Source organism: Mytilus galloprovincialis, chromosome 3 (assembly GCF_965363235.1).
Source record: "Mytilus galloprovincialis chromosome 3, xbMytGall1.hap1.1, whole genome shotgun sequence".
Taxonomy (NCBI): domain Eukaryota; kingdom Metazoa; phylum Mollusca; class Bivalvia; order Mytilida; family Mytilidae; genus Mytilus; species Mytilus galloprovincialis.
The window spans coordinates 58,538,961-58,566,197 of NC_134840.1; the positions used below are offsets into that span (position 1 = coordinate 58,538,961).

The following is a 27,237-nucleotide window of genomic DNA, read 5'->3' on the forward strand; positions in this document are numbered from 1 at the left end:
CATTTCTTATAATTTATACTTAATTCCATTTTAAACCAGAGTAAATCATGAAAAACGTTGATGACGTCACGGTTTATGTCTATGGGCTGATAATCAAAACGACGTCAAACAATCAGAAGACACATTAAATTCACAATTTTTATTTCAGGGCATAATTAAAGTTTCAAAAGTGGCATAAAACACAATATACGCCACAGGTTTTTATTTTTAAATTAAAAGAATAGAAAATTGTTTCAGATTAACAAAATAATTTATTTTGAAGAAGCTGGTACACAGTAATGTTGTTTTAATTTTCTATGGTCGGGATGACAATATTTATTTTCCTTTTTTCGATGTCTTAAGCAATGGTTAAAAACTTAAAATTTGACTGATCTGTCCCACTTTCCACATATCAATTAGTAATTATAGTAAAACAACCTTGTTTAGTTTTCAAAACATGATCAATTCCTATTCAAATACATGAATTTCAGAAAGTATATAAAAGATGTTGAGTTCAAGGTGCTCGGGGTCTGCAGATATGGTTTTACTTTTTTAATGATACCTGCGGCCACTAAGAAACGAGTTTTGACATTTCTATTTCCAACCAGGTAAAGTTACTAACGTATAAACATATAAAAAGTAAAATCACAAAAATACTGAACTTAGAGGAAAATCAATTAAAAAATTCCATAATCACATGGCAAAATCAAATAACAAAACGTATCAAAAACGAATGGACAAGAACTGTCATATTCCTGACTTGGTACAGGCATTTTCAAATGTAGAAAATGGTGGATTTAACCTGGTTCTATAGCGCTAACCCTCTCACTTTAATGACAGTCTCATCAATTTCCGATATTTACATTGATGCATTGAATAAACAGACACAATAAATAAAATAGTCAAAATATGGGTACATCACTCATCAGTCATCATCGTATAACAATAATATGAGGCAGGCATTACCTGTAAATGGGGATGAAGTCTGTATGAATTATTGTTTTGTAACGTAGATTTCTAAATATTTGTTAAAAAAAAAGAAACAAAAACACAGTAACGTTTCCGATTTTGGTTCTGTTGTTAGGGATTTTAGTTGTGACGTACTTTAAGTTATGACGTCATATGCCATGTAAACAAAGAAACGCTATCATCAGGTAACGTTTTTTCATATTAAGGAATTATTGAAAATGAAATTGGTATTGCGTTCCTTCCTATTTTATACTAGACTGATAAATATATATTTTACTCAAAGTTTCATACAAACGAGACTGGAAAAAGGAAGATCCGAAAATTCAAAAACACGCAGTGTTCTCCCCAGGAATTTTGGATAGCACCAGGGTAACGCGTGACGAAATGAATTTTACAGTATTTTGTGTTGCTTTGCGTCGCTTATTTTTTTTCTTGTTACTTTTTGTCATTACCTGTTTGCCTTTGTTTTGTTTACTGTGGAACTGTGTTGTAGGACTTAGGGTCAGAAAATTATTGGTAGAAAAAGTAAATTAATAAACAGTTTGTATACTTTAATATCTTTGAAGAATAAATAAAAGAAAGCACAATTAGTCTTTAAGCTAAAGTCACTTCTTATATTTTGATCAAGCCATTTTGTCCCGATACTTGTAGTTACACTACACATTCCCCATAACAATGAACTTTGAACAAGATTTTTGATACAGAACCTTCAGTAAATTAAAAACTATTTTCCATAGTTTTAGATCTGATTCTTTTAGACAACAACAAATTTGTTTTTATGATTAATACTTTGTTACAAACATGGAGAGTACTTTAAAAGAGTTTTCTATTCACAAGGTTCATCCCTAGCTTTAGTCCTGCATTGGAATGTATTAGAGTTGTGGCAGTAGGCTTTTTAGACCTGTTACAGTCAAATATTTTAACATCGTATAAATTACCAATTTATTATAATATGTCTGTGCATCAATAATGGTATGATTCTCAAAAATAATTTGCAAAACATTTTTGTTGGTATGTTCTAAGAATGTTTTCATCCTTAATGTAACATTCTAATATAATTTTGCATTCAATTTGTACTTTATTTTTATTTGCAATGAGAAATTATATGTGAGGAGCATTTATTTGTAATTAGCAAAATCAGGGGAAGTAACTCCACAATTAATTCCTAAAAGGCAAATTATTTTGACTTGAGACTGGCGTAATAGGGTTCATTAACAAATGTCTGCTTGTCCCTCACAAGTCTGTTATTTAAATTATGATCTCTTAATTAATTAAAACACAAAAGAATCATGTACATCGATTAAATCCAATCATCAAGGTTAACCTCAACAGGTAAATCGATCACGTGGTGTAAACAATCATCTTGTCAATACTGGATTAAACTGGTTAGAACTGGTCAGTTTTGATGTAAAGTTGAAGTCATCTGAAACTTTACCGATTTTAATACGATTTTTTTACCGAAAACTTTAGCACCACGGAAAAAAATTATACATCGCGGCAAGAATGATACCACCGCGGCAGAAAATTATACATCGCGGGCCCGTGGTCCTTTAAGGGCCTGGGGAGAACACTGACACGACAAAAAAAAAATTTAATGATTTTGAGTTCATTAGTACAATGAAAATATCGGGAAAATTTTCCCAATTTTTTTTTTTTTTTTTTTTTTTTTTATTGAATTTTCTACTGTTATTGGGGACTTCGTCCCCATATTAAAAGGAACAATTTTACAGAACACAAAAACATCTACTATATACGAACACATTCATTGATTTGAGTGTCTGACGTCAGAAATTTTTTATATGTCACATAAATTTGTCGTTCAATGTGCATACAAACAATTTTAATATTTACATAGGAATGTACCTTCCGATGAACTTTTTTAGAAAAAGGACGAGACGTTCTTTGACATACCCCTGGTTCATCAACTTTCTACTCAGACATGTTTTCAGAGGGTGCAACCCATGCACTTTTTGGAATGGCGCCCTGTGCCCTTTTTGCATGTTTCAGGCATAGGTGCTTGAGGATAGGATCCTGTTATGAGCCCCCCATAGTCCCTCCCCCTTATTATCATAAATCTCAGATTTTTTAACCCTTTCAACGCTATACACAGCATATGCCGCGATGACATACGCCGTCCGCCACTGCTATTCGCGGCATATGCCGCGATGAAAACGGATTTTTCATAAGGACTCTTAAACCATTCAGTTTTCATTCGGGTCCTCTCTAATATTGCTTGTATGAATCGAGGATATACAAGGTTTTATTTGCGCTTGAAATCCTGGCAATTTTTATTGTAAAATCATGCAGTAGAAGGAAAATTGAAGGAAAATAAAAACAAATATTTTGACAAATGCAAATGGCGGAAATCGGAAACGAAGCTGTAAATATGGAAATATTTCAGCATTTCTATGGCGAAACTGACGACAAGGATTAGTTAAAAGGTTTCTTGTTATCTCCATGTGTTTATTACATTCAATTCTTGTGGGAAATATGATTTGATCGATCATTACAAGACGTAGAAAAAGGTGGGAAAACGGAGGTTGACTGAAAATTTTGAGGACGGAACCACTGATTTGTGCCCCAATTACATAATACGTTGTGTATGGTGCACTACGCTACGGAATTGAGCAATAGGTGTCTTCTTTATTATATGGCAGATAAAACAACAAAGTAGATGAAGACTAAAAGTAGTTTTTATTCAAAATTCAACACAAATGTAATAAATTACACCTTTTACCTGTTAATTCCCTGAAAATGCAGGTAACCTGATAAAAAATTTACTGAAATAACTGCCTAACATTACAGTTCATACTCTCCTGAGCATTTTTCATGCAATAACTTTCTCTGTATCTCTTATAATAAAAAAGATACAGCAGTCTGAAAAGGAATATACTGTTCTAATGAATGAACACAAAAAAAAATGCAGCAGCAGCAGCAGCCATTTTTCTACTTTTTTTTTGTTTTAAAATGTAATAAAATTTCAATTACCGGTTAAATCAACGAGTCCAGATGATTTTCCTTATTGAATTTGGATATCCCGATATAATATAATACCGTTTTAACACTTTTATTTCTTTTTTTCCGCAAGTGATGTTGCTTTTTTTCTCCATTCAACTTCGATCAACGGAAGTAACAATACAACGACATCTGTGTGGTCTTCAGCTCAAGAAGGATAACTCCACATGTAACCGCGGGAAATTTTATGAGTTCCGGGGTATATGTAGGGAAAGTACACATACGAGAATTTCGAATGTATACATTTCGAAAATCTCTTACTTTTTCTACCCCGGAAATCATCTAATTTCCTGCGGTTACATGTGGAGTTATCCTTCTTGAGCTGAAGACCACACAGATGTCTAGTAAACATGCATATTTAAAGTATAAATATGGTATATTAGTACATGTATATATATGGTACAAATAAGTGATATATATTAAAAAATCTGAGATTTATGATAATAAGGGGGAGGGACTATGGAGGGCTCATAACAGGATCCTGTCCTCAAGCACCTACATTTGTATGGTTCGGGGAGGAGGGTGGGGGAAGGACCCTTATCGGTACTCCGGGATCAGCTGTTTTTTAAGCTCAGGATTGATCCTTCCTAGATCTGGGAATCCTGTTTTTGAATTTCTGGACATTAAGATTTTAAATTCGGGACTTCGGGATTTCATGTTTTTAGGCCCAGGATTTTGGGATCAGGACCCCTCCAAGCCCGCCCCCCCTAGAATTGGTACTTTGGGGGGCTTTGGTTGGTCAAAGTTGTCCCCTACTTTGACCTGGAGACCAATTTTCTGATATCTCCCTGGTTTGTCTGTTTCCGTAGAGTGGCCCACTGAGTGGTTCTCTCCAAGAACTTTCGCTTCCTCCACCATAATAACAGACTTCCTGGTGTTCTAGCACCACTTTTGTGTTGGATAGGGATTGATTGTCCTTGTAAAAATAATTGTCGATAAATATACAATAGTGACACATCTCCATTAATCCTGATAGGGAATGTACATGGATGCCACTGTATCCTCACAGCTTTCTAGGGGTTCTTTTGATAAAGGAGGCATTTATCAGAACACACATATATAGCATTATGAGTTTGTGTTTCTTGTCTTATTGCAAGCACAATGCCCAAGCATGAAAGACGTTTACAAGAGGAAATTTAAAATATAAAGATGCGAACAGAAGTAAGGCCAACTTTTTTGGTACATGTACTTATATGCGAGTCTTCTATCATGTCAATGTTATAAATTTCAATTTTGACAGTTCCTATTTTAATTTGTCTATTTGATAACTAAACGAAAAATTTGGAATTTTTTTACCTTTTGATTTTTCAAACCAACAACTTTTTTCACCAATGAACAGGTGCTTCTGTGATAACTTATTCCCAGGCAGAGCTGTTTTCATTCGATTTCTTTTGCTAACTGATTAAGGGCATACGATACAGTTTAGATCCTGTAATGAAATTTTGATGAAAATTTGCATATAGACTATTTATTATCTGATTAAATCAAATATGTAATAAAAAATATACCATCATGTGCTACTTTTTGAGTAAATTGAGGTTGAAATTTAAGATATTTCCTCATAATCTGAATTTGTGGACGTATTTTTCCTTATGACAGAAATACTTAACTTTTTTGTTTTAAAAGATAAATACATTTTTGTTTTATACAAATGTTCTATAAATTTGTACATTTTATTTCTACAGATAACTCATATAAATTTATAAAATATTTATGAATGTAGAAAAAAATGATTTTTTGCTGTAGAAATGTATATTAATCAAATTTAAAAAAATATGCACTATTGACATTTTCGTGAAAATTAGTACACATCTGTCCATCTGTTAGTCAGTCCGTCTGTCCAGCATTCGGCTTTCCACACTTTTGTTCCTCGTTCTTGAAGATATTGATTTGATATTTGGTAGTTTTATCATGACAAGTTACAATGACATATCTAATTTTAGAGAACTATTAATCATATCTAATATTAAGAGTGTTTTCCCCAATTTTTTCATCATGCTTGAAGATATTGATTGATAATTGGTATATAGTCTTATCATGCACTGGTGTCAACGTGATGATCGTAACTGCAATTACGATCATCCTAATATGGCGGACACAAATTTAGGGAAATTTTAGAAGGCTGAATTCTCCGCTTTGACTGCTTATTTTCAGATTTGTTTTATGTCAGGAAACATCTTTTTAAGCATTGCCATTAATAAAAAATCACGATGATGATTGTAACTTTTATTTATTCTTATCATCAATGATCGTAACTTTTATTTAAGATGATCCTAACTGTCTGTTCCAACATAGTCAAATAGTCTAATTTTCATTGAGGCCCTCAAACAAAATACATGCATACAGTTAACATTCATACATTCATACATTAAATTACAATATATATTACTAGTATATACACAATTCAATCATTGAAATATACTTTATGTCTTACTGTCATTATACTTTGAACCAATTTTGTTTATGGTGAAAAAAAATAAACTTGGGATGCATTTTAAACGAAACTGAAACAATATCAAGACATACATTTCATACAGCTTTATAACTTGACGCAAATTGATAATCAAAAGCAAAGTTTGCTAACTGTAACTTAAATACTAAGAAATTCTGTATGTACACGTATCCGTGGAGGACGTAATTTCGTTCATCAAAAATGTGTCGGACTTTAAAAACAACTTACTGGATTTGTAGAAATTGTCATTGTAAATAAAAAATTACAGTAAATAAATTGTATGTTATAAATGTATGTAATAAATGTCCTCAACTTTTATTATTTAGTACATATTACTAGTCCCATCGTACATTGCTTTTTTCATGTAACAATAACGCAATGTAACCGTAGCCTCAATAATTATTGTTACATTCGTAATTAAACAGGTCCTTACCCAACCATGCATTCCAGCATTTAGTCTCCAATGTAACAATAATATTTTTATTATTGTTACATTTCCATGTAACCGTAGCCAGTGCCTTTTTTTTTTATCTAGTTCAATATTAAAATGCATTTGGGGTTAACATGGTTAACAATTTTATCTTGATTACATATATTTTATATAAACAAGGTATTGGACATTTCATATTAATGGTAAAATTAGAGATTTGTTTTCTTTTTTTCCCCTACACTTTGTAGGGACGACATTAGTGCCTTTTGAGAACCTGGTATTTTTGGGGAATTCACACTTTATAGTTTTGTAACACAATTTGTGTTCCAATCTACTAGTTACATAATTAATACAATTTCAAGTACATGTATTTGACCCTTGCAGACATTTATCGTTCATGTATTTTGCTGAAGTTATATAATTGCATTGCGCAGATGTTAATAACATTGTCAACTGACCAACCTATAGTACATGTATTACTTAATAGCTAGACTACTCTATACAACTGTTGACATTTATGGCCATTTTGGAACTTGATGGATGGCCCCTCTGAACTATATAAGATCCAGCTTTGGACTCGAACAGGAGGACAGATTGATAACGGAGATTCCGCCAAGGTCTCCCCCCTCGTGGGTAGGCTGGAACTCATGCGCTTAATGTCCGAAATACTCTAACAGGAACGAACAGTTATACCACTATACGATCACGTGCCCGTGTGAGATATTGAACATTCGAACAATTCAACTTTAAAGACAGTTTGTGAACATTCGAACAATTGAACTTTAGAAACATTCTTGACTTTGTAATTACATAATAAAATATATTTATCCTATTACTGACTTCGTCACAGTTTTTTATTAACATATTTAGGATTTTTAAAGGAGAGGTTGAAAAAATATATCATTAAGAAGTCTCACCATATATATTGAATAAAAAAAATGAAACTATCAATGAAGGGAGCTACTATTTGATTTTTATTGGGGGGAGGGGCAATGTTTACCCTTCATTTCTAAAAATATTTTAAAGTCTTCTTTTAAAATTGGAGTTATCTTTCTTTGTCCCTTAATGGTAGTTCGATCAACTACAACCAATGCAATATTCAATTTTACTTCCTACTGGTAAATTAAAGCAAACTTTACCATTCAGTGCTTACAAGCACTTTGATTTCCGTTCTAGGATTATGCCCCTTTACAAATGAACACCAATTTTCTTGGTTTCTTTGGGACAGGTAAACCATGAATTCAAATATTCAATGAATTTCAAATTTTATATCAGCTTTGTATGTAGAGATTGGCAAAACCACACAATCAAATATCCACAAAAAAATATACCCACTCAATAAATGAATCCACAGTATATAAAAATTTGGTATGAACAATAATGCCTTAATTTAAAATAAATCACAGAAATTCAAAAACTAATTCAGTCTTGCAATTGTACAAAATGTACACAAACTAGGTCACATAGGTGTAGAATCTTAGATAACAGCAGGATTTTTCATTGACTGACATTTATCAATCGTGCTTATATTACCAGTACCTCAGTCTTTTGTGACAGAACACACCAGGGTATTGAATGATAAATGTTATAATTTTTGTAACATCTGAATTTGGGCGTAAAAGAGGTAGCAAGTTTGACATTGATAAAACATAATTGGACCTCTCACAATATATCAAGCAATAAAAAGAAAAGAAACACTTAAAAGTTTATACTGGTTGCTTAGCTCCTTATCTCTGTTAATGAAAGACAACTATTAATATAACTTCAGGACAATTATTTTATATATATTTTTAAAAACCTTTTGCATCCTTTCTAATTTTCTTAGAATTATATATATTTACATTTAGTTTAATTATATTAACATCTTCTGATAAATGAAAAAGGAAATGACCCATCAATATCATAAATGTTTAACTTTCTAAATCATAAAATGTTTTACTTTCTAAAAAACAAAAATGCATTTAAAATAAATATGAATAGGTGCTGCAAAACTCTATAATTTCTAGATGCACAGTTTTGTCTGGGCCTTGGTTTCATGGTTTTTGTCAAATAGTTATGATGAGTCTTACATATATTCACACGAGCATATATTGTGGCCTTGGACTGTTTTTATTCTTTTTAGTCGAGTTGTTGTCTCTTTTGCTCATTTCCCATTTCCATTCTAGACTCTATGAAAAGGGTTATTGTTATTCAGACTATTAAAAATAGTTGCCAGACAAGCATACCCAGTGTATAGTAATAAAAAACATTGCATTTCTCTTGAAATTCTTGTATTTAAAAAATCCTAGAAAGCTAATGTTTTGTTCAAAGATAGAGTTAAATGACTTGCGGTTTAAACAACTTGATAATCATGTCTTTATAGATAATAATTGTTGACTGTAAATAGATAATCAGTAATAATTGCACCTTTGATTCACCTATTATCTTTGGTGTCAGTGTCCTAAGTCAAGATATAGATCATATCAATGTTAATGCTGTCAATATGATTTTCTAAAAATTTGTACTTTACAGGAGACCAACAGGAGGAACTGAGTAGATGTAAGTATTGATTCTTAAAATAATACATTTTATGGCCATTTTTGATCCACCATTTGTCTGCTCGCAGCTTTAAAATTCTTACACATTTTATCTTACTTATATTAGAGGTATCAGCAATGTTTACAACAAGTGCAAAAAATATAGCTGCCAATCAACTTTTGAAAAATAGAGTTATGCCCCATGGAAATATTAATTATTTGAAAAATTGCATAATTTGTGCACTCTTATGTGTACAGTCTTTTTGCAGATGTTTTAGAACTTAGATCAAATGTGTAGAGTAGCTGTCTCAAATAAGTTTGGAATTCAGTGCTGATGAAAATTTTTGGATAGAGTTATGTTCCTTGGTAATAATGTTTATAAGGAAAAAAAATTGCCATTTTTAAAGCTCTTGCATGTAAAATTCTTTATTGCTAGAATTTTATAAAACTTATCTCAATGGTTTATATCAGCATTGTCTCTAGACAAGTTTGAAAATCAGTGCTGATCAACTATTTTTATACGACCGCAAAATTTTTTGTTAAAATCAATGAAATTTAAACACAATGTTAATGACTACAAAAGGAAGGTTGGTATTGATTTTGGGAGTTTAGGTCCCAACAGTTTAGGAATTAGGGGCCAAAAAGGGACCCAAATAAGCATTTTTCTTGGTTTTCGCACCATAACGTTAGTATAAGTAAATAGAAATCTATGAAATTTAAACACAAGGTTTATGACCATAAAAGGAAGGTTGGTATTGATTTTGGGAGTTTTGGTCCCAACAGAATAAGGGGCCCAAAGGGTCCAAAATTAAACTTTGTTTGATTTCATCCAAATTGAATAATTGGGGTTCTTTGATATGCCGAATCTAACTGTCATGACTGTGTATGTAGATTCTTAACTTTTGGTCCCGTTTTCAAATTGGTCTACATTAAGGTCCAAAGGGTCCAAAATTAAACTTAGTTTGATTTTGACAAAAAATGAATCAGTTAGGTTCTTTGATATGCTGAATCTAAAAATGTACTTAGATTCTTGATTATTGGCCTAGTTTTCAAGTTGGTCCAAATCGGGGTCCAAAATTAAACTTTGTTTGATTTCATCAAAAATTGAATAAATGGGGTTCTTTGATATACCAAATCAAACTGTCAAACTGTGTATGTAGATTCTTCATTTTTGGTCCTGTTTTCAAATTGGTCTACACTAAAGTCCAATGGGTCCAAAATTAAACTTAGTCTGATTTTAACAAAAATTGAAATCTTGGGGTTCTTTGATATGCTGAATCCAAAAATGTACTTAGATTTTTTATTATGGGCCCAGTTTTCAAGTTGGTCCAAATCAGGATCTAAAATTATTATATTAAGTATTGTGCAATAGCAAGTCTTTTCAATTGCACAGTATTGCGCAATGGCAAGAAATATCTAATTGCACAATATTGTGAAATAGCAAATTTTTTTTTAATTAGAGTTATCTTTCTTTGTCCAGAATAGTAAGCAAGAAATATCTAATTGCAAAATATTGTGCAATAGCAAGATTTTTTTTTAATTGGAGTTATCTTTCTTTGTCCAGAATCAACTTAAATCTTTTTTATATACAATATACAATGTATATTCACTTTTTACTACCAACTGATAAATTAAAATAATCTTTACCATTCAGTGATAACAAGCAGTTTTTTTACATCTTAATATTTTATGATGTATTTAAATGAGTAGTTATTGTTGCAAACTCCATTAGAAATTTTAATTGAGATTAGTTTTGGAATAAGGGAAAGGGGGATGTGATTAAAAAAATTGGGTTCAATTTTTCTCATTTGAAATTTCATAAATAAAAAAGAAAATTTCTTCAAACATTTTTTTGAGAGGATTAATATTCAACAGCATAGTGAATTGCTCTAAGAGAAAACAAAAATTTTAAGTTCATTAGAACACATTCATTCTGTGTCAGAAACCTATGCTGTGTCAACTATTTAATCACAATCCAAATTTAGAGCTGAATCCAGCTTGAATGTTGTGTCCATACTTGCCCCAACCGTTCAGGGTTCAACCTCTGCGGTCGTATAAAGCTACGCCCTGCGGAGCATCTGGTTCTAGTTTACAGACAATAACTTGTGTTTAAGTGTATGGATCTCTCTGAAATTAAACTACAAGGTTTCATACTACAAAGGAAAGGTTGGAATTGAATTTTGGGGTTCTTGCTCCATTGGGGTTTAAATAAGTGAGGATCCCAAAAAGGGGCCCAAATAAGCATTTTTGTAGTTTTCAGTCAATAACTTGTGTTTAAGTGTATAAATCTCTCTGAAATTATACCACAAGTTTCCATACTACAAAGGGATGGTTATAGGGGTAATGGATCAAATCATTAAGCAATTAGGGGCAACAAAAGGGGGGAACAAGGTTTTTTTCTGGTTAAAGGACAATTTAGACAATTTAAAAGCAGTGTAAGGGAGGTAATCCATTTCCAATTAAAATTTAAAGAATACTGTTATATATATATATGTTTGATTACCTCCCTTACACTGCTTGAAAATTATGTTAAAGGAAGTGATAATTGTCTTGAGATGTGTAGCTGTAAATTTATTTTTAGAAGTTACTGTTAATTAATATTAATTTTAACCATGACTGTAAGTTATTTTATATTTTTATACTTTATAATGTATTTAAATGAGTAGTTATTGTTGCCAACTTAATGCGATATTTGAATAGAGATTATTTTTGGAATAAGGAATTGGGGAGGTGAAAAAAAAATTGGGAGGGGTGAGGGGTAAAATTTTTCTCATTTCAGACATTAAAAAGAATTTTTCTTCAAATATTTTTTTTTGAGGGGATTTATATTCAACAGCATAGTGTATTGCTCAAAAGCAAAAAAATAATTTTGAAGTTCGTTAGACCACATTCATTCTGTGTCAGAAACCTTTGCTGTGTCAACTATTTAATCACAATCCAAATTCAAAGCTGTATCAAGCTTGAATGTTGTGTCCATACTTGCCCCAACTGTTCAGGGTTCGACCTCTGCAGTCGTATAAAGCTGCGCCCTGCGGAGCATCTGGTTAAAAGAGTTATGCCCCTTGGAAATATTTATTACACGAAGAATGGTATTGTAAGGGCTTTCAAGCCTTTATTTCTATTAATAAGTTTATAAAAAGTGTTTTAGAACAGATACTAAAAGAAATGTTTGTTATTGCCCTTGAACAGATAAAATAAGTGCAGTACATGATGTGACGATATAACTCTGCTCTTTTCTTAGAATAAACAAATGCTTTTTGAATGTGACAATCTTGAATAAGTTGCTTATCTGACACAACTGATGTCTTATATGAAGAACTGATTTTGTAGTAGCATCATACAAGTTGATACTTTTAGAATAACTATTCCAAGAATTCAAATATAAACAAATATTAAACAAATGATGTACAACACAGTAATTCAGGACTGCATTGACTCCCTTTGTCAATGTGTGCTTACTCTTCATTTTATACCTAGTTGCGCTAATAATTGAGACCAAGTTTGTGTATAAAAGTGTGTTCTGCTGTGTAATTAAGGGTCTTTGATTTAATGCAAATAATAATGACTTGCTTGTCTTATAGCATTCATTTTTAAGTGAAATATGGTAGTTGTGTTTTTAAAATGATGAACTTCAACAAATATTTTTGTAAGATTTAACTTACAGGTATTAGTTGTCAATAACATTATTATTTTATATTTGAAGGATGTAAGCCATGAATATACAGCAGCAGAATGGAATCGGTCACAAGAAAAGTCTAAAACAAAATGGACACTATGTAGAACCCTCATGGCCCTCTATAGAGACCTGGGATGATGTTATTCCATTGCCTAGACTATCCTTTAAAAGATCTGCATGGATTGTATTTACCCTAGCTGTCCTCTGTTTTGCTATCAGTTATGATGGTGATTTTGTTTTTGATGATAGTGAAGCAGTGACAGGCAACAAAGATCTGAAGCCTGAAACACCATTACTGTCATTGTTTCATCATGACTTCTGGGGAAGAAAACTTGATTCCAAAACTAGCCATAAGTCTTATAGACCACTAACTGTATTGACATTCAGGTAAGAATATTTTGTTAGTATTGATGTATTATATTTTGAGTAGATAATTGCCGGATGCAAATGCAGAGCAATAGTTAGAAATGCCATTGGCAGAGGCAAAGGGTTGATGTTTTTTTTCTACTTTTATGAAAAAACAATTTTGATGTCTCATCTACCGATTATTTTCTGTGTTATAGAAGTATTATTGATTGCCATTTAACCAGTTATTACGAACTTAAGATATATGGAACTATATTTTTCATGATTTTTAACAGCAGAGTATTTTTGAGGTGATTAATTAAAATTTATGATGAAACATGAAATACAAAATTTTATAACTATAGGCTTTTCCTGTTTAAATCTTGAAAAAATTTAAATGCTTAAAGGCACACAAAGAAAATGTTGAAATTGTGAAATTGTCAAATATGTCAAATATTATTTTATCGGTAATTCGTATATTTTCCCTTTGATCTTACTGCCTAATATTTTCGAGTATCAACGTACTGGCTGTATCACTGAAAATATTAGGCAATACAGTGTTTGGCGTCATAATTACCGATAATGAGAATAATAGGTAGTTTCGTTTTTTGATACTGACTATATCATGTGGAATACCTTAACTCGCCCTAACGGGCTTGTCTAGATATTCCACATGATATAGTCAGTATCAAAAACAAAACTACCTATTATTCTACATATACTAGCTGTGTATGCAAAATATTAAGGTAATACATCAATATTTTGGTAGCTTTCAATCACTGATATTTTCTTGTACTCATAATTAGAAATGTTACAAGAATATTGAATAGAACTGGATCAGTCGTCATAAATACCATTTATTTGAAGCAATGTTCCTGTATGAGTCTAATTTTAAAAATGCAGATGGAGTTACAGTTTAGCAGGTGGTCTCTTTCCTATGAACTTCCACATCATCAACATCATACTCCATGGAATTGTATCTGTGTTAATGTTAGCCACATTCTCTCTACTGATGGGAGGATGTGAGGTCAGAGATGGTAGACCTGTCTTTGGTTGTCCCAGAGCTGCACTGTTTTCTAGTGTTTTATTTGCAGTTCATCCAGTTCATACTGAATCAGTACGTATTTTCTAGCATATTTACCTTTCTCATTAGACTAGAGAAGAATGCTTTAAATAAGTTGCAGCACATACATTTGCATTCAGATTTACCAAACGACCATTTGATTAAATAGGAAAGCTTTTGTTTGATAAGATAGAGTGAAAGTGTATTTACCTGTACTTTCTTTTGATAGTAATATTGGTTTATTCTTTGACTCTTCTGAATATATGCATGAAATATTTGCCACTGTAATAAAATTGAGAATGGAAATGGGGAATGTGCCAAAGAGACAACTACCCGACCATAGAAAAAAAACAACAGCAGAAGGTCACCAACAGGTCTTCAATGTAGCGAGAAATTCCCGCACCCGGAGGCGTCCTTCAGCTGGCCCCTAATAAATATATACTAGTTCAGTGATAATGAACGCCATACTAATTTCCAAATTGTACACAAGAAACTAAAATTAAAATAATACAAGACTAACAAAGGCCAGAGGCTCCTGACTTGGGACAGGCGCAAAAATGCGGCGGGGTTAAACATGTTTGTGAGATCTCAACCCTCCCCCTATACTTCTAGCCAATGTAGAAAAGTAAACGCATAACAATACGCACATTAAAATTCAGTCCAAGAGAAGTCCGAGTCTGATGTCAGAAGATGTAACCAAAGAAAATAAACAAAATGACAATAATACATAAATAACAACAGACTACTAGCAGTTAACTGAATAAATATAACATCAATTAAATAATAATTATCTTCAAGAGTTGTAAATACTGATTTTATAGCAACCTTTGAAGACAGAACAAGCAATTTAATTTTTGAGAATGAAATTGCAGAAAATTGATTTGAAACAAATGGATATATGTCCACTCTTGACACAAATACAGAAGGCTGATAGTTATATTTTAAAATGTACTAAGTATGTGTGAAATGTTTCTTATATATATATATGCTGAAAATTAAGGCTGTAGGGTTAAAAAGAATGATTTTGCAGTTAAGAAAGTCATAAGGTATAGAACACACAAGAATATGTATTTTCTTTAACAATCTGTCCTTTTTTTATGACAGGTTGCAGCTGTTGTTGGAAGAGCAGATCTGTTATGTGCTTTATTTTTTATTTTGTCATTTCTTGGCTATGTCAAAGCTTGTTTAAAAGGTAGGTTTGAAGTGAACACATAATACATACGATACCATAAAATCTATTTTGAAAAAAAAAAAAAAAATTAACAGAGAAATCTAATACCCGGTAAGGTATGTTAGAATTCAGTCATAAATGTCACTACAATTTATTTGTTATTAGATATATAATATAGTTTGCTAGCCACAACCCCTTATACATAGAAACTCTGTATGTACATAAAAATAGCTTTTTACCATAACTCTTCTGAACTGTGATGTTCATAGACTCACTTATTTAGCATGCGAGGTTGATCATATTCTTCTTCAATTTCGTTACATGATATAGATTGCAAGAAGATTTTTCAACCAATAAAGTACTGCACCTGCTTTATACTTACGAAAGCCTTTCTTTTGAAATTGGCTGACATATTTTCACAGTCACTAGTTGTTCAGTTTTATACTGCATCTTGAAAAGTGTTCTGTCCATTTTTGTGTATGAAAAATGGGGTTGTAGGGTTAATGTCAGTAAAACTGCAACCCAATTACATGATTAAGATGTTGTATGATGGCCAAAGTGACAACTATCACCAGAGTTCAAATGTCGTGAATGTCAGAAGGTATTTTTATGAAGTAATGCTTACCTAATGTATAAAATTGAGTTTTAATATTTCAGATGTTGATGATGAATCATTATACCGACCATCTACAGCATCCATCTTATGGTTGATAGTCAGTATGGTACTATGTGCTCTGTCTGTTATATGTAAAGAACAGGGGATTACAGTTATTGTAAGTTATTCATTGATATAGATATTAAGACATTCCCGTTTCAATGGTTTTACACTAATCATTTAGGGGCCATTTATAGCTTGCTGTTCGATGTGAGTCAAAGACCGCACTTTGACCTATAATGGTTTCCTTTTACATGTTGTGACTTTGATGTAGTTTTCAAATTGACACTCATACCACATCTTCTTATATGTATATTTGATTGAAAACTTGTGTCTTTTACTTTGAATAAATTATTTTATATGTAGTCTGAAGATAAAGGGTGTTCAAAGCTTACTGGAATGCATTTTAATGTAATTATACAATCTATGAGGAGCAATAGTAGTGAAATTGATGGTTCTATCAGTATGATCTTGGGTAACTATCTATTGTCCAAAGTGGATTATTTTCTTGTGTATGTGGCCTGTTCAAATAAAATACCAGTAAGTAATCATTTTATAGAACTGTTTTTACTTCTTAATAGAAGTTTTGAATTTTTTTTTTTTTGGCAGGAATACTGAAATGATGCTATTGATTTTTTTTTATAAGAATTATCTTGAGTAGAATAAGGAAGAAGATTGAGAATAAGTTAAAATAAAAGACAGAAGTTGAGCTTGATCATCAATAACTTTATTGTTTTTTTCAATTCCAGGGCATAATAAGTGCTTATGACATTCTTATAATATGTAAAATAGATCTGTTAGAAACAATTGGCTTCAAAAGTCAGACTGAAACCATCAAAACTGATGAACAGGTAAATATTAAACTAAAGTGTTTGTAGAATAACAATTACACAATATACAAAACATTACATACAAAACTATTACTGAGCAACATACAAAGCCGATCCTGCTGAACATGTGGCAGCTGTTATCTTCCCTCTGGTTAGTTTAAGTTCAGTAATGAGTATAGTTACATAGTTTAATGATTTCCTAATCAAGATAAAGAGGACATGATTTTGGCTAATACAATGTTTTCATGATAGTTTCTTGCAAATAAGAAGCAGTTATCAAACTATATGCTACTGTGGAATCATTATTATTCGTTGGATACTAATTTTCGTGGATTTCGTGGATACAGATGAACCAAAATTCAGTATTCAACGAAATACAAATTTCTATAAGGTAATATGCAGATGTTGGCAAAACCACGATATCAAATATCCACGAACATGCAAGTTTTCCTCAACCCACGAAAATTGGTACCCACGAAAATAAGAACCCACGAAAATAAATGAATTCACAGTATCTCAAAAAAGCTCTATTACTCCGACAGGACATTAAACTATCAATAGTCAATAAATTAAACTATGTGTAGATCCTAAATTTAAATTATCAATGATCACAGCATCTGGATGTTTAGTGCAAATCATCAGTGTATCAAAAAATGCATAAAACTAAACTAAAAGAAGCTAAAACTAATGGGGACATTTACAATAAATTTCTGAGAATCAAATTGCCCAGACTGAACATTGAACTTTTCACAACATTATATTTATTTATCTTTTCTTTCAGGAGTTTGTTAAACCATGGAAGAAATGTTTATTGTTTCGTCATATAATTTTATTGATCTCAGGCCTCATTATTCTGACAACTCGGTGGAGAATAATGGGCTCTACTACACCAACATTCCAAGTCTTTGATAATCCACATTCCTTTGTTAATGGTTCACTTTATAGGGTAAGAACATTTATAATTCTTAGTTAGGCTATTTGTTGATATGAATATAATGAATATACCAGCAGGTTGAATTTTTCTGTTAGATGAGCATTGAAAGAAGACAGACAATCTTAATCAGTTTTATTGTTTATGATTTTTATGCCCCACCTACGATAGTAGAGGGGCATTATGTTTTCTGGTCTGTGCCTCCGTTCGTCCGTCTGTCCGTCCGTCTGTGCCTCCGTTCGTCCGTCCGGTTAAAGTTAAAGTCCAATCAACTTGAAACTTAATACACATGTTCCCCATGATATGATCTTTCTAATTTTAATGCCAAATTATAGTTTTGACCCCAATTTCATGGTCCACTGAACATAGAAAATGATAGTGCAAAGTTCAGGTTAAAGTTTTTGGTTTTAGTTTTAGTTTTTGATGAAGTTAAAGTTACATCAACTTGAAACTTAGTACACAAGTTCCCTATGATATGATCTTTCTAATTTTAATTCCAAATTAAAGTTTTGACCCCAATTTCACGGTCCACTGAACATAGAAAATGATACTGGGAGTGGGGCATCCGTGTACTATGGACACATTCTTGTTTTTATATGTTTTACTTCAGTAACTAGTTGGCATTTTAAAGAAACTCATTGTAATCTAATATGTTATTTCCTTAACTTTAAATCTATTGGTGGCGATATTTATAAAATGCATTTATTTTTATCCATTTTTTTCATTGCATTTATATTTTGTTGTTTTAGAGAAAGTTGAGTTCAAATTAGAGATAAAACATGATAAATTAAATTTTCTGTTATTTGATGAAATTAACCATTAGGCCTTATATTGATGAATTTGAAACTTGTAAGTGATTATCAATCTTTTTTTCAGGCATTAAATTATAATTATTTATACAGTATAAACAGCTGGTTGTTAGTAAATCCCTGGTGGCTGTGTTTTGATTGGTCGATGGGATGTATTCCTGTGATAGAATCTCTTTCTGATTGGAGGATTATGGTTGTGATTGTGTTTTGGATAATATTAGCATCTTTACTGTTTACATCTTTGAATGGAATTCTAACTCAACAGAAAAGGTAATGAATGGTCTAACCTCTCTCTATTTTTATAATCTATGCAGTAAAATAAGGACTTGAAAAGTTAAAAAGCTGTAGTATGCAAAGGTCAACTTAAATTGGATTTGAAGACATTTTTAGCTTACTTTTCCCAAAGGAACAGTATCAGTTATTGTAATCATTTGATGTCTAAGTAACATTTGAAAAACCATTAGAACCAGATTTGATCTACATCAGATTTTGAAAGAAATTATTTGAGTCGATGGTGTGCTATTTATGATTAATTGGCCAAATGTTTTTCAAGTTTTTGGTAAACTTTGAAATATCAGTTAGGTAACATGTTTATGGTATTTACCTATTTAATGGTGTTTATTTTTAGTCCTAATAGAAATAACAAGCCGTTGATTGTTTCCAACTAATGACTTTAAATATAGAATAATTTGTTTTTCAGAAATGTAACTATGGCATTAGCATTCCTGATTATACCATTCCTTCCAGCTACCAACTTATTTTTCCGTGTTGGTTTTGTGATAGCAGAGCGAGCCCTTTACCTTCCAGCAGCAGGATTCTGTATTATTGTTGTGACAGGAGTTAGTAAACTTTGTCAAGATAAAGAAAAAAGAGAGGTAAAATATATGTATTACATCTTTCATTTATTTATTCAACAATAATTCATAATACATAGAAATAATGTAAAAAATCAACTAAAATTACATCATACCTTTTAGTAAACAAGAATGCACACACTGAAATGTCTCTCCTTTTTTACTAATCATTGATATTATATCCTCCTAAATATGCATGAAATATTTGCCACTGGACGTTAAGCAACCAACAATCAGTCAATCAATCATTGATATTATGTTGATAGTCCTAAATATAAAGCTTTATTACAACTGTCACATTAACTTAAAATTAACCAAGAAAACTTACATTGACCAATGAACCATGAAAATGAGGTCAAGGTCAGATGAACCATGCCAGGCAGGCATGTACATCTAACAATTCTTCCATACAACAAATATAGGTGACCTATTGCTTATAGTTTAAGAAAAACAGACCAAAACACAAATTTAGCACTGAGCTATGAACTGTGAAAATGAGGTCAAGGTAAAATAAAACCTGCACAACTGACATATAGATCATAAAATATTTCCATACATCAAATATAGTTGACCTATTGTAAAAAGTTTTAGAAAAAAAAGACCATAACTCGAAAAACTTAACTTTGACCACTGAACCGTGAAAATGAGGTCAAGGTCAGATGACACTTGCCAGCTAGACATGTACACCTTACAATCATTCCATACACCAAATATAGTAGACCTATTGCATACAGTATTAGAAAAACAGACCAAAACACAAAAATTTATCTATAACCACTGAACCATGAAAATGAGGTCAAGGTCAGATGACACCTGCCAGTTGGACATGTACACCTTGCAGTACTTCCATACTCTGAATATACAAGACCTATTGCTTATAGTATCTGAGATATGGACCTGACCACCAAAACTTAACCTTGTTCACTGATCCATGAAATGAGGTCGAGGTCAAGTGAAAACTGTCTGGCGGATATGAGGACCCTGCAAGGTACTCACATACCAAATATAGTTATCCTATTACTTATAATAAGAGAGAATTTAACATTACAAAAAATCTTAACTTTTTTTTCAAGTTATCACTGAAACATGAAAATGAGGACAAGGACATTGGACATGTGACTGACGGAAACTTCGTAACATGAGGCATCCATACGCAAAGTATGAAGCATCCAGGTCTTCCACCTTCTAAAATATAAAGCTTTTAAGCAGTTAGCTAAAGCACCGCCTCCGCCCCAGCCCCCGGATCACTATCCCTATGTCTAGCTTTTTGCGACAAAAGTCGCAGGCTCGTCAAAAAACTAATACTTAAAGGTACATTTAAATGTAATTCTATGATCCAAATAAAAGAACAAATATAAAACCCAATAAAATAGCACAATTTGTCTATAATCTATCCTGTAGTCAATGCTTTTGCAATATTCATTGTAGTGTTCTCTGTTGTTGGAAACCACTGTACATGCCTTTATATGTCATATTATGGTATAATTACTGTTATCTAAGTTAAATTTTCTTTTTCTCTTACAGATAATTAGATATTGCATATACTACCTAGTAGTGATGTTCGTAATAAGATCTGTACATAGAAGTGACCAATGGAGACAAGAAATGACATTGTTCCTGTCTGGTGCTAAAATGTGTCCACTTAATGCTAAGGTTTGTTTTATGTTGATGCCATATCTTAATGTTGAAAAAAATTGAAACATTTAATACTCTTTGGTTGATCCACATTGGAATTTTCCACCATCATCAAATATATTTTTACATTAAACTTCTGGAAAATACATTCTATGACAGAAATATTTTGGTATGATTTGAAAAATTGAGTAAGTATTATGCATTGGTACCTGTTGATTGGAACATTTTACTTTTGAGCCACAAGTTTAATTCTAGTAAGGTCAAACAAAGATATTCAGTTAACAAATGGTTATCATTTATCCCATACATAATAAAACCTAAGATGCATATCCACTTGTGTGTTATAGGTACACTATAATATTGCTAAGCTGAATGGTGATAAAGGCAATGCTGATATAGCTATTGAGAAATACAGACTTGCCATAGAGTAAGTTTTTTGTGAAATATTTGTAAATAAAGCTATTCTACAAACATGTATCAGGTAGAAGATATGTTAGTTTGGTTGTCATTGACTCTTGACACTACAAGTAAAATGAATGCATCAGGTCAATGACTTAGTATATCAACAGTCTGTTACAGAGATTAATGAGTTTTCATTGGACACATGGTATACTTATAGTGGGAGTCATGAGCTATTTTCATAGTAATTCCACTGAACTGTTATGAAGCACAAATCTGTGGAAGACCTCAAACACTAAGTTATAGTATGTATTTTGGGGTTTTATTGAAACATCTGCTTCTAGTATAAATATCATCATACCAAACAAGTGTTTTAATTGGATTAACTGAAAAAACATTAAGCAAAGTGGTAAATTTAAATTTGCTATTGCATTTTCATTTATATATTAGTACAATGTAGTATTAAGGATTTTAAGTGTATTGAATTTCATCAAAAGTACAGGAAGGTTTATTTAAATTTTCAGATTAAATGAAGAATATGACCAAGCAATGAATAACCTAGGAAATATCTTGAAAGAGAAAGGAGACTTGATAGAAGCAGAAAAGTTATTGTTACAAGCTGTTAATATCAGGTAGGTACCATTAAAATGTTTTGTATGTGCTGATAACAATTTGTATCAAGTTTGTTATGCTATTTTAAGAAATTTTCCTTTGATCTTACTGACTGAAAATTTCCTTTCAAAGCACATTAGAGTGATATGAAATATAATTGCTAGAAACTAAGGGCACACATGCCTGTTGTCAATGAAATTAACAACGTGGCCATAGGTAAAATAGCGATGAACAGATTATTATTGGTCACCTCAACTCGATTGCTGTTCTCACTTTCGCTGTACTAGCTCAAGCCAGAAAATCACTCTTGTTGAGATGAACAACGATAATCTATAATATTCCAGATGCTCCATATCTTGAATAGTAAGATTTAACCATTATAAGTAATGCATGCAGGATACTTCAGCATGTGCACTTTCGCCAATCATATTGGAAATTATTTTTTCAGAGATGACTTTGCAGCAGCTTGGATGAATCTTGGAATAGTACAAGCCTCTTTACATAAAAACAACTCAGCTGAGAAAAGTTACTACACAGCATTAAAACATAGAAGAAGATATCCAGATTGTTACTATAATCTTGGAAATATGGTAGTTATTTCTATCTGTGTGTTTATTCCTCTGTTCAAAAGGTTTTCCATTCAAATTCTCTCAAAATTAAAAGTTCACATTTTTAATTGTTTTCATATACCTTTATGGTGTGGATAATGTCAGGATTTTGATTTTTATAAAATATATACAAAATAGTAGTCATTTTTTGTTGAATCCTGAACATTTTATTTTCACTTTTGATATAAACTTATTTTCATTAATTTGATTTTTTTCCAATCAATGCTAATGATTAATTTCACAGTTTAAAAAAAAATATTAACTCATTAAATAGTGTGAAGTGTTTAAAGCTTCCGATTAAACATGGTATATAGCTTCTAGGGATTAATGATAAGTTATTCCTTTCTAAAAATCATTTCAAAATTCATATTTTGAATGATTTAAATGATGACCTGATTTTCTGTTTTGACAGTACCTTGAGATGGGCAAAAACCAATTAGCCATACAAGCCTTTAGAAATGCTACACAACAGAAACCCGACCATGTTAATGCCTGGGGAAATATGGTTATTCTCCTAGACAATATAGGTATGTATCTGTGATTTCTAAGTTCAAGAACGTGGCGAGGACTAAGCTAAGCTGTGTTTTATCAAAAGAAAAGTTTCACTATTTCATTATATTTATTATGTGTATAAGACTAGATGTGACAAACAAATATTTTTAAAGCAAAAGTTTGAATTGAATTATTGCACTTAATTTAGGTATTTATGTTGTTAGATGATGAAGTTGCCGCTAATTTGCATAAAAATTTAGTATAAACAATGGTAAAGCTTTCTGTTTTGTTTTATGATTGTAGGATTAACCACAGAAGCAGAAAAAGTTGGCAAAGAAGCTTTGCAATATAACAGTGATCCTTCCTTATTGTTTAACTTGGCCAATGTTTTGGGGAAACAGGATAAGTTTAAAGAAAGTGAAGTTGTCTTCTTGAAAGCTATACAACAAAGTAATAAAGATTCAAGAATGTTTGCCAATTTAGGTAAGCAATGTTGAACTATATGATATATTTATAGATTATAACATTATATCATCCGGAGACTTTAGCCAAAGGTCGAGGAATGATACCACTGCCAATATGGAAAAGACATATTATAATCTATTTATCATTTATTTAATTTCTGTTCTATCATAATTATGTATTTAACAAATTGTACTGTCGGAAATGCTAACTGAGAGAGGTGGTTTCATAGATATATCTCACCTTTGGCAATTGAGACATGTGTGGAAAGGCTGCTTTTACTGGAATGCAGTCTATTAATGCTCTCAAAATATGATTTCCTGTCTATTGGTAATTACATCCCACTGACATGGTGAAATTGTTTTGCAGGTGTTTTGTACCACAGATGGGGTAAATTTGAAGCTGCTGTCAAAGCCTATACCACAGCATTACAATTAGATCCATCATTAGATACTACCAAGGATAACTTAAGAATGGTCAATAGAAAAATGGAGAAGGCACAGAGAAAATAACTGTTTAAAATAACATGAGATTAATTTATTCGATTTGCCAAATTTTGTAAATTTAACTGTAAGTGAAATTAGTGTATTATATCATTACTATTATCAAGTCTTTAGAATTGTTTGTAGATAAAGGGGAAAGGAATAAAACAGTCAGAGAGTGAAGAAAATCAGATTATTTAGTGATTGTGATCACAGAATTTCATAAAGAGGGTTTTAAGGGGCCTGCCACATGTGTGTATAAACAAGGGAGAGCAGTCAAAAATTGGGTAAATGTACTAAAACACAATTGTTCAGCAATACAAGGGATGGAGAGGGATAGAGCATTCCAAGTCTCCACCTGGATCTACCCCTGATATTGTATTCCATTTGCTAAAAATATATCAGCATTATAGCAAAATAATTATTATGTATGAGCATAATCCAGAATCAATATCAGCTTTGCATTACATGTACTACTATCTCTCTTATAAAAATGAAACTGTTTAAAATTTAAATGGTCACTTATTTCAGCTTACAAAGTTTGTAAAAACATGTATTTTAAATTTGTAGGGATCAATACATATATATATAGTTGGAATAACATAACATAACATCAAAGATGAAAATGAATTTAATTTACTGAATTGTATGTACATGTATATTGTATGTTCTTGTAAATACAAAATTAAGAGCTTTGGCAAAATTTGACTAACAACATCACATGATAAATAACATTATTTTTATACATGTTGTAAAAAGGTATGACCAGTGCAAATTGAATGCAAGGTTTAATTATTAGAATATTTATCCCGTGAAATTTTACATATTGAAAACAAAGCATTACATTACAGAATTCATAGCATTTGTTTTATCAGATGTTTTTATAGTTTTCTTATTATATGTACTAAAAAGTGTTTATACTGATGTAAACTAAATGTTGATCTTTAACTATGTCAGCAACATAAGTATGAATAAAATTACAATTTTGTATTGCCATCTATTCGGTCCAAAAGTCAGAGACTTTAACTCCAAATGTAAGTTTTGCCACATTAGCTAAAGTAAGAGGTGCAATATATAATGTATGACTTAATTTTCAACATTGAAATATGTTTTATTTGTTTGGAGAAGTAATGAACAATTCTATAGTGCTATAGATTGTATATTTTGTAATGTGTATTTGTCAAATATGTAGTTTATTTATTGTAAAATGCTATATGTTAGGTCAAAATAAAAACTAATTTGTTTGCCATAGATTGACCAAACCAGAAATCCCACCTTTAATTTAAAAAATGTTTTGGTTCATAATTTTTTTTTTGTGCATTGGACTACTTTTAGTAGAAAGCCAACCTTTATGAACTGTTCAGTTTGTTTATAACTATTATAAACCATTGTCTTCCTGATTTTTTTACACTTACACTACTGGCTTTTTTTTTAGTTGCCAAATATACAAGCTGACTAATGAAATGAAAACTGAAAAGAATATACCAAGTTAAGTTTGTTGTTTATACATAAATATGTATTATTATCACTGCATATTAACAAATTTCCTTTCAGTTGGAAACATTTTTAATCTTAATAGAAATTAATCGTAATTGTTTTTTAAAAAACTTTTTTCTGAATTAAACCATGTACAAACATATCATGGACAGAGTAGAAAGATTTACATGTAAGTTTGTAGAAAAATGGATCTATTTACATATCAATAAAATTCTTTATTTCTTGACATTCCAATTTGTATTTAAACCATGAATTTTCAGTAAATGTTATCAAAATAGGCAGTGACATTACTAGCTGTTTATACTTGCCACATTCATATAGGCTTCATTTTATTGTTATATATATTTTTGAAGGGTAATGGTTGTGTGATTTTGATATATTTTTCAAATATGTTCACTGGTTGTGTGTAGAATTGTAGACAAATCACATGTGTTTTTATGTCTTTATTTTTTTATGAATTTTCTGACATTGTAGTTTTATTTTCCACAGAGAAAGTAAAACTGAATATTTGTAAAATATCAGTCCTCTATCATGTGAATCAGCATACATTTGTGTACTGAAAAAATATGTAGTAAAGCAGTAAGAGTTATGAGGGTTCACAGTAACGAAAGCTGAAGCACCACGTATAACATGGAACTGAAAATAAAAGGTTTTGAAAGGTTTACCAAAAGTTACTAGGACTGGTATTTTACAGATTATATTTTTCATTTGAATAAAGGGAAGATGGTGCTTTACTCATGCTTTCATAGCAACATATTTATTGTTTTGTTTTTGTTATTGATTTATTTTTAGAAATTGCAAATCCATTTGAGATTTTTATTGTTAAGATTTTGCGATAAGTAGATTCCAGTGGTTATAAATTGTTAAAAATTCATATTTTATAAGCACAATGATTAATTTCAATTTCATAAGATTCTAAATTATTTGATCTTCACAAGAACAAAACAGATTTATACCTCTGGATTTTACAGTGTGCTATGGTGAAAGCCATTTTTCATAGCAGAATGGCCCAACTGACAGAGCTTATAGACCGCATCAGCTAACCATGAAATTATTTCTTTTTTAAGAGCATTTACTTTAGATAACATTCCAATACTGTATTCATTATAGAGTTAACAGGAAGGTTTCTTTGCTTTTATAGTCCCATTTCATAACATTTTATATGGTGATGGAGTTTCACTTAAAATTTATTTTTTGCACAAAGAATCTTATTTGTCACAAGAAATCATTCCAAAATTGTGAAGAAAGAAGTACTTCTTGGTTTCTTTCAAACACTTCTTACATGGTTGTTTTGTTGTATGTGTTTTTTATACAGATAGATATATGTTTTGCCATTAAATGCTTTTAAAAAGTTA

The 27,237-nt window shown here is 31.2% G+C and overlaps 1 protein-coding gene across 1 annotated transcript; it reads left to right on the plus strand.

Moving 5' to 3' along the window:
* Window positions 1-540: 540 nt before the first annotated feature.
* LOC143068450 (protein O-mannosyl-transferase TMTC4-like) lies at window positions 541-27,237 on the plus strand. Its single transcript, XM_076242540.1, has 17 exons — window positions 541-587; window positions 9,357-9,383; window positions 13,065-13,424; window positions 14,286-14,499; window positions 15,550-15,637; window positions 16,274-16,389; window positions 17,021-17,122; window positions 17,883-18,047; window positions 18,909-19,111; window positions 19,542-19,716; window positions 21,220-21,348; window positions 21,678-21,757; window positions 22,254-22,361; window positions 22,790-22,931; window positions 23,362-23,476; window positions 23,745-23,924; window positions 24,273-27,237. The coding sequence occupies exons 3-17, from the start codon at window positions 13,075-13,077 to the stop codon at window positions 24,413-24,415; spliced, it is 2,310 nt and encodes a 769-aa protein (XP_076098655.1). The 5' UTR covers window positions 541-587; window positions 9,357-9,383; window positions 13,065-13,074; the 3' UTR covers window positions 24,416-27,237.

Excerpts from the sequence above, each read along its gene's own strand:
- LOC143068450 (XM_076242540.1), top strand. The coding sequence starts at position 13,075 with ATGAATATACAGCAGCAGAATGGAATCGGTCACAAGAAAAGTCTAAAA. Across the intron at positions 17,123-17,882 it reads CCATCAAAACTGATGAACAG|GAGTTTGTTAAACCATGGAA; the intron begins GTAAATATTAAA and ends CTTTTCTTTCAG. Across the intron at positions 23,477-23,744 it reads TATTCTCCTAGACAATATAG|GATTAACCACAGAAGCAGAA; the intron begins GTATGTATCTGT and ends TTATGATTGTAG.